Source organism: Chroicocephalus ridibundus, chromosome 10, assembly GCF_963924245.1.
Source record: "Chroicocephalus ridibundus chromosome 10, bChrRid1.1, whole genome shotgun sequence".
NCBI lineage: Eukaryota > Metazoa > Chordata > Aves > Charadriiformes > Laridae > Chroicocephalus > Chroicocephalus ridibundus.
In genome coordinates, this window is record NC_086293.1 from 9,143,101 (window position 1) to 9,150,937 (window position 7,837).

Here is a 7,837-nt window from a genome sequence, read left to right on the forward strand (position 1 = left end):
GCCAGGCCGCGGCCAGCCTGCCCCCGGCCCGCAGCCCCCCCGCAGCTCCTCACGGGCCGTGCCCCGATCGCTGCGGAGTGGCCCGGAGGGGCCCAGCTCTCCCCCAGGGCCGCTCACCACTGCTCGGCCTTGTCGCGCCAGGTGAGGGCGGCCCGCATCCCCGGGACGGGACGGCACCGCCACCCCTCAGGGCCCCGCCGCGCGCGCTTGTTTACACCCGCCCCGCCGGCGCCACGGGCAACGCGCACGCGCCCGGGGACCCGCGGGTCCCCCGGCCCGGCAGGGGGCGCCCGCCAGCGGCGCCTCACGTGACCCGGGCGCCCGAGATGGCGGCGCCGGGCGGCGGGGAAGCGGCGGCGGGGATGGCGGCGGCCGAGTGGGGCCAGGGCGGCGGCGGGCCGGGCCGCAGGGCGGGGAGGAGTGGCGGGTGCGTCCTCAGGTGAGGCCGGGGCGCATCCGAGCCGCCGCCCGCCGATGGCGAGGCGCGCTGCCGTGCCCTGCCGGTAGCACCGGCGCCTACACGGGGCTCACGGGAGGGGCAGCACCGCGGCGGGTATCTCTGAGCTCTGTGTGTGACCCTGCGCTGGGCCGGTCACAGAAGCTGGGCTAGACATCGCTTGGCGGCTGGCTCTGACGTGTGTTCTGCTTTTTTTAAAATACTAGAATAGTTTTTTTAAGTGAAGAACGAGGAATGCTCCGTTATAGCCCCTTCCAGTCCCTAAAGGAGCTCCAGGAAAGCTGGGGAGGGACTCTGGATCGAGGGAGGGAGCCACGGGACGAGGGGGAATGGTTTTACACTGGAAGAGGGGAGATTTAGATGAGATCTGAGGCAGAAATTCTCTGCTGTGAGGGTGGTGAGCCCCTGGCCCAGGTTGCCCAGAGAAGCTGTGGCTGCCCCATCCCTGGAGGGGTTCAAGGCCAGGTTGGACGGGGCTTGGAGCAGCCTGGTCTGGTGGGAGGTGTCCCTGCCCAGGGCAGGGGGTGGCACTGGGTGGGCTTTAAGGTCCCTTCACACCCAAACCATTCCGTGATTCTACACTATGAAGAATTCCTCACTAATTTACTCTTCTTTCATGCCTCAGTCCTGAAGGAAGTAAGAGAAGATCGAAAAGTGCATGTGTGGAGTATTTTCGGAAAACTGGGGAGATGATGCTAAAAGCAGATTTTGATGTCCCAGCTCGTTGCCAGAGGAGTACCCGTTCGAGGGTGAAAAGATGCAGTACAAAAGCGAGAACTGTTTCAGAGAACGAGGATTGTCACAGTCAGGTGCAAGGCCTCGGTATGCAAAATGGTGAAGAGGACAGAATTCAAAACATTCAGACTGGAAATGAACACCTGGAAGACGTTACACCCACTCCGGAAAGCAAAGATTTGATCATGAAAGGCATAAACCCGAAGGACTGTTTGAAAACCAGGAAAAAGGGGGCAGGTGGGAAGGGTGCTCAGAATAAGAAAACTGGAAAGAGCTCAGAAAAGAGGAATCGAGACAGTACCCAAAACAAAAGACAGAGAAGAGCGTGTAACAAACAGGAAACTGAGGGCGTTCAAAACAAGAAATTCTGTGGACAGAGAGACGTGTGTGTCGCTGATAGTCGGGGTGTAGCTGATCAGAATGCAGACCCTGCGGGCCTGGGAAGAACTCTGTTAAGGGTTTCCAGGTTGCGGTCAGGCACAGAGCTGAGGTCAGCGGCAGCTCGCTCGCAAAGGCAGCTGGAGAGCAGAGCAGGGGGGAAGTGTGTGGAGACAAGTTCTGATGATGCGTCTTCTGCAAAATCTGAGGAGAAAACCAATGGATTGAAAGTAGGGAAAGAGGTGGATCAAGGGAATTCAGGTAACCGTGATTTTAAATCTGACACTGAAATGGATGCTAACGTCCTGCAGCCGTGTGACAAGAAAAGCTTCACAGCAGTTAAAATGCCACCAGGTATTTGTGTGGTTTTGAGCAGAACAGTATCCTAATGTTCTGCTGGGGGTTCTCCTAACTATATGAGCAAAGTATTCCCTTTCAGATCAAGGTGCTTTGACATCTGAATCTGTCTCGTTTCTTTATCCAGCAGCATTTAGCTTAATGCAGATTTATTCACAACTGGAACTTACTTCACTGATCTCTTTAGCTGTATGGTATAATATAATAATGTTCATTACCCTCTGTGCACTTACTCTCTTAATGTTGTTGCGTAGCTGGTCAATTTGATGCATAAAAAAAAGGCCAGTTTTACCTTGTTTCATGTGCTAGAATCCCTTTCCTCGGACTGTGACAAGGTAGCGGTTTATCTTCCAAAGATTTTTCGTAGAGTTGAAATACAGAGGACTACTGGAGTGAATCTAAAGCACGTTTATGTTCTGTACACCTACAAGAAATCCTTGCATTTCTATCACAACATAAAGGGAAATGGTGTATGAAATGAGACAGCAAAATCCTTGGGTTTTTTTTCTTTTTAATGCTGAAGTATTATTTCTTTACAGAAGAGTCTATCCCACAAACACAAGTGGATAGGAGGAAAACGAGTCCATATTTTTCAAGTAAATACAGTAAAGAAGGTATAATATTCTTTAGGAAAATAAATCATTTTTTAGGGGGGGGAGGAAAGGATGGGTCAAGATCACATGTTGTTATGGAAAATCTTCTTCAGTTTTAGACTGGCCTCGCTTAGATGGCATCGGAGAGCTCGGCTTACTGCACCAGTGCTGATCTTGTCCCTTTTTAAACCTCAGTGGTTTGTACCTTGCAAGCAACCATTAAGGCTGGTATCAAACGCCAGCATCTGCGAGGTGATGGGGTGAATGGGCTTTGGAGAGGTTCTCTTCAGACCGCTGAGGTGTGTCCCCCTGTGCCCTGTGGCTGCTGCTCCGCACTAAGGAGCATGGTGTTAGCTGGGGAGGGCCCCTCTCCTCAGAAAATACACGTAACATGGGGAGGGACGCAGGCAGCCTCGGCTCTTCCTGCAGCCTGTGCCAGGGGACGTGTACTCCTCTGCAGCTCTGTAAAACTAACGTGTGAATTGCCATCGCTCCAGCCACATACAGTGCCCCCACAAAGATAAATCTGCTTCAAAAGGTCTTCATTTTTAAAAATTATTTTCCGTTAAATAGGTAAATCCATCCTTTACTGCCCAGTAAATTTTCCTGTGTTGCCTCTGTGTCCAGCTCCCAGCCCACCCAGAAGGAAGGCCTTCAGAAAATGGACTCCACCGCGTTCTCCTTTTAATCTGGTCCAAGAAACACTTTTCCATGATCCGTGGAAACTTCTTATTGCAACCATATTTCTCAATAAAACTTCAGGTAAATAGAGAAATACAATTTCATGTTGTGTAAATGTTGGGGTGGTGTTATAGGGTCAGAACAGCTGTCATTTTTTAAATGGCATTAATGAAAGAGTAAATGTATATTAACTTGTGTCAGTGTACAACAAAAAGTCTTTAATTTGTAACTCTTGCCTTTGAAAAAGCTCCCTTCAAAAAGCGTAGCTAAATCATCAGAAAAGAGAATTGCCTGCACGGTCTTCTGTTTATGATGATTTCTTTCACTAGGTAAAATGGCAATTCCTGTGCTCTGGGAGTTCCTTAAGAAGTATCCTTCTCCTGAAATAACCAGGACTGCAGACTGGAAAGAAATGTCAGAGCTGCTCAGACCTCTTGGCCTCTACGAACTCAGAGCAAAAACGATCATCAGGTTCTCAGGTAGGTTTTCCTGAGCGTGTCTGTGGAAGGGTCTAAGTTACACTGGCGAAGCAAACAGCATTCTTTCCAAACTTTTCCTTCTGCTTGGCAAATACTAGTGGTGGTTTGTTTTATGCAGCTCTGGAATATGTTGGTCTTACATATGCAAAGATGCTGATCCTGTTGTCTTAACTGAGAATGAAATAACATACGTAGTGAGTTCTGCAAGAGACCTTTGTCCATGAGACTTCTTTTGAGTGTTAAAAGATACAACACCTGCAGGACTGATGTTGTGTTTTGCAGCACTATGATAAGGTGTCTCTGCCGTGTTTTGCATCGGGTGACCTCCGGAAGGCCCTTCCGGCCAGAATTTTTCTATGATTCTGGTATTTTCTATATTTAGAATAAAAGTATTCCTCTGTGGGTTTTGAGGAGACAGATTTAATTAAAACTCACCCACAGTGATTTGCCTAGAAGGTGTTTAAGATGTATCTCGTAGGGGTTCATCGCCTGCTTTCACCAGGAAATAGCTAAACCTCCTGTTTTTCATGTACAATGTTCCAAAATGGAGGTGTGTTACAACAGCAGAGAATGGGGAGTTTGCGCAGAGTTGCTCTCTGCGTGCTGCAGGCAGTGACGTCCGTGCCTGTACATTGCAGATGAGTACCTGAGCAAGCGGTGGAAGTACCCCATCGAGCTGCACGGCATCGGCAAGTACGGGAACGACTCCTACAGGATCTTCTGCGTCAACGAATGGAAGGAGGTGGGTGCTGCGGCCGTGGCCGTGCTGCCAGGGCTTGGTCTGCAGTGCGCTGCCAGCCACGGGGCTCCATCCTCTGGCTTTGCTGGGCTTGTACCTGTGGACTTCCTTGGGTTAAAAAAAAAAACAGCAATTTTTATATATTCAGTAGGTTGAATTCCCAGAATGTACCTTTTACAGGTCTGAACCTGTAAATGAAGACTTGTGTCACCTTGATTTATTTTTTTTCTCTGTAATTTCCACTTTCACTGTGTTCTTTTTCTTATTGCCTTGATGTGGGGGTGAGCTTCTCTTCCCTGCTCCGGTTAAGAACTGGTTCCCTGTTTCCTGACACCCAGGTCCTGGCATCTCTCCGGGATGGGTGTTCGTGGGGCCTTTGCCACGCCAGGGTCCTCTTGCTGGCTGCGAGGGGTAGTTGCATCTTGCTCTGTGGCGTGGGTCCCCCCTCGCCATTGGCGGGGAGGTGGGTGGCTTCAGGGCTGCCCGAGCCCCATGTTCCTCGGTGCGTGGGGGCCGTCCTGCCGCAGCATGGCGTTTCGCTGCTCCCTGCGAGGTGTGGAGGGGCCCTGAGCTGGGAGGGGAGATACGTCAGAGCGGTAAGAGAAGGTATTTTAGTAAACGTTAAACATTTTTGCTATGTTTTAGGTGCAGCCGCAGGACCACAAGTTAAACGTGTACCACGCGTGGCTCTGGGAGAACCGGGAGAGGCTGAGCATCGACTGAGAGAAGCCATGAGCGCCGCTTCTCCCCGGACGGCTGTGTGCAGTGGGTGTCCCTGCTGCGTGGCTCTGATTGTCAGGTTCTTAATTTAAATATCCGTGCCATGGACTTGGCGTGGCTCATTGTAAATAAATGTTTAAAATATCTGTATTTTTTTTAATAAACGTATGCCCACTTTTGTAGCCCGGAGCTCCTCGGGGTATTTCTCGTGTGTAATAATGACAGCGTGGCGGTTTAACCCCAGCGGGAGATTAAAAGCGAGGGGGGAAAAAAGAAAAAAAAAAAACAAAAACCAAACCAACCCACCTCATGGGTTGAGGTAAAGAAGTTTTTAGGCTGTTTCACAGGAGTAAACGCAGAAATGGGTCAAGCAGCAGTAAATTATCTCCTGGACAACGTTACGCCTTTATTCCCCGGGATCTGAAGAAGCAAACCGGCGAGTGGGCGAAGGCTGAGGTTGTGACGTCACCGGAGCGGCGGTACCGCCGCTCCGGTGACGTCACAACCTCAGCCTTCGCCCACTCGCCGGCCAGGTCCTGGCAGCTTCGTAGCGCGCTACGAAGCTGCCAGGACCTCCCGCCTCTCCCATAAGCCCCCGCGCGGGGCCCGCCCACTCCCTCTTCCGGCGGGGCCTAGCGGCGGACGGCGCCATCCAGCTGCCGGTGAGTCGCCGCCATCCGCCCCCATCCGCCGCCATCCTCCACTCGCTGCCGCTGGCCCGGCACGGCCGACACCCCCCTTCCCTCCGCCACCCGTTTTCCGCGGGCAGCCGGCACCCTGCGGGCCGCAGCTTCCATGGCGGCCTGTCAGGGGCTGTCGGGCCGCGCGCTCTTCCCCCCCCCGCCCCGCGCCCGTTTCGGGCCTTGTGAGGTTGAACCGGAGCGTTTGAGGTAAAATCGGCGCTTTTGGTGTTGGTGCCGAGGGGGCTGTGCCGCCCGGTGGGGGGCTCTGATCGGCTGCGGCTCGGTGTGAGGCGAGGTCGGTTCGGATGGTTCGGGAGCCGGAGGGGGCCGGGGCTGTGGGAGGGAGAGCGGGTGGGGAACGCAAGGCCTGCGAGGGCGGCTATGGCCGCCGTCCGAGCAACGCCTGACCTCCCAGGATCGCATCTGGAGAGCTCTCGGTGCTCTTCCAGCTTCGGAGGCGGGAGGGAGATGACGGCAGATGAATACCCATTCCCTCGCTAGTCTCCGGCGTGGCCAGCGAGCGGAAGATAGTCTGCTACACGCGTGGTACGCGGGAGAACACATCACCTCTTGTCAGGGTTTCCCTCTCATACCGTTTCTGTTTCTCTCAGACGCCATGCCTGCCCTCAGACCGCTCGTGAAACCTAAAATCGTCAAGAAGAGGACCAAGAAGTTCATCCGCCATCAGTCTGATCGCTATGTCAAGATCAAGGTAAAAAGTCACTGGAAATTCATTAGAAAATGAATTTTGAGCGAGTCGGACATAGTTGCTTCTGGGGTGATGGTGAATTAAAGCACAAAGGGTCAGTTTTGAGACTCCGCCACGGTGTAACAGCCTGGCACAGTGGATCTTCTTGGACATTGGTTTTGATAGAGCTGTTACTGTGAGAGATTGGTTTTGATAGAGTTGTTACTGTGATGCAGGTGTTTTCAGACTGGTCTTGTTTCATAACTATTAAATATTTCCTGTATTTCTTTAGCGCAACTGGCGTAAACCGAGGGGTATCGATAACAGAGTCCGCCGGCGGTTCAAGGGTCAGATCCTGATGCCCAATATTGGTTATGGCAGCAACAAGAAGACAAAGCACATGCTGCCCACGGGGTTCAGAAAGTTCCTGGTCCACAACGTCAAAGAGCTGGAGGTGCTCATGATGAGCAACAAGTAAGTGAGGGGCCCATGTGCTCCCTGCCTCCTGTGCAGCTGGGGCTGTGTGCTGCCCGTCCCAAATGGCACAGGGTCGGATGACGAAAAGGCAGCGCAGCTGGGGAGAGACGAGGGAAACTCTTGTTTTTAAGAGCATGAAGTTTGGTTTCTGTAGTGCTTTCTGTTTCGCCTTGGTTTCTGTAGTGCTGCTCTGCTGCCAGAGGTGATCTGGCGGGAGGGCACGGAGGGTGTCCCGGGGCTGGCAAACTTGTACCTTTGGCAAAAATCTTACGTTATAGTGGTGGCAAACAGTGCTGCGTCTACATCATTTTGATAAAATAGTGATCAGAACTGCGGCTTTGCATCTGTTCAGACGCAGGCCTGAATCTACTTGTAGCACTTTCTTTCACAACAAAGTAATAAGAGTAATAACTAACCCCATTAAAAACTATCCCTTCCTGACTCTTCATTCACAAGAAGGCAGGCGGCAGAGTTGAGCTGTTCTGGAGGCGAGCCCCTGCTTCGGGCCAGAACAGGTTGGGCCTGGCACTGGGGATGGAAGGCGGGTGGTTCCGGCCGGCTCCGGAGTGCCTCGCCAGGGCTGAGCCAAGCCTGAGGCACAGTCTGTGTCCTACAGGTCCTACTGTGCGGAGATCGCGCACAACGTGTCTTCTAAGAACCGTAAGGTCATCGTGGAGAGAGCTGCTCAGCTCGCCATCAAGATCACCAATCCCAACGCCAGACTGCGCAGCGAGGAGAATGAATAAACTGGCTGCTACATCAGAGATGTATTTAATAAAGTGTAAAAACAAACTGTGGTGGATGTTTTGAATGGCCAAAGGGACAGAGTTTGGCTCAGTGCCCACGTGCA

General features: G+C 52.4%; 3 protein-coding genes across 14 annotated transcripts in view; 2 read left to right on the forward strand and 1 right to left on the reverse strand.

Moving 5' to 3' along the window:
- Window positions 1-230, reverse strand: part of IFT122 (intraflagellar transport 122) — a 32,340-nt gene extending 32,110 nt beyond the window's left edge. For 3 of the 6 annotated variants that reach the window (XR_010072747.1, XM_063347839.1, XM_063347838.1), the window contains exon 1: window positions 118-230. Coding sequence is in view for 2 of the 6 variants with exons in the window: in XM_063347839.1 (XP_063203909.1) it covers window positions 118-158 (41 nt within the window). In the remaining 4 variants the exon portion in view is untranslated. The remainder of the gene's footprint in view (window positions 1-117) is intronic. The other 3 variants (XM_063347842.1, XM_063347841.1, XM_063347844.1) reach the window with 2 other exon arrangements.
- Window positions 231-311: 81 nt separating this feature from the next.
- MBD4 (methyl-CpG binding domain 4, DNA glycosylase) lies at window positions 312-5,328 on the forward strand. Of its 7 annotated transcripts, none has more exons than XM_063348236.1 (7): window positions 312-439; window positions 1,083-1,924; window positions 2,467-2,541; window positions 3,094-3,282; window positions 3,531-3,680; window positions 4,319-4,422; window positions 5,065-5,328. In XM_063348236.1, exons 1-7 carry the CDS (start codon window positions 327-329, stop codon window positions 5,140-5,142), a joined length of 1,551 nt encoding a protein of 516 aa, XP_063204306.1. In that variant the 5' UTR covers window positions 312-326; the 3' UTR covers window positions 5,143-5,328. The 7 variants fall into 7 exon arrangements, with proteins under 7 accessions (XP_063204306.1, XP_063204308.1, XP_063204311.1 ...); XM_063348238.1 differs by having other exon boundaries at window positions 3,148-3,282; XM_063348241.1 differs by having other exon boundaries at window positions 1,083-1,831; window positions 3,148-3,282.
- A 383-nt stretch (window positions 5,329-5,711) lies between these two features.
- Window positions 5,712-7,779, forward strand: RPL32 (ribosomal protein L32). Its single transcript, XM_063348558.1, has 4 exons — window positions 5,712-5,801; window positions 6,434-6,534; window positions 6,803-6,984; window positions 7,604-7,779. Exons 2-4 carry the CDS (start codon window positions 6,439-6,441, stop codon window positions 7,731-7,733), a joined length of 408 nt encoding a protein of 135 aa, XP_063204628.1. The 5' UTR covers window positions 5,712-5,801; window positions 6,434-6,438; the 3' UTR covers window positions 7,734-7,779.
- Window positions 7,780-7,837: the final 58 nt, after the last annotated feature.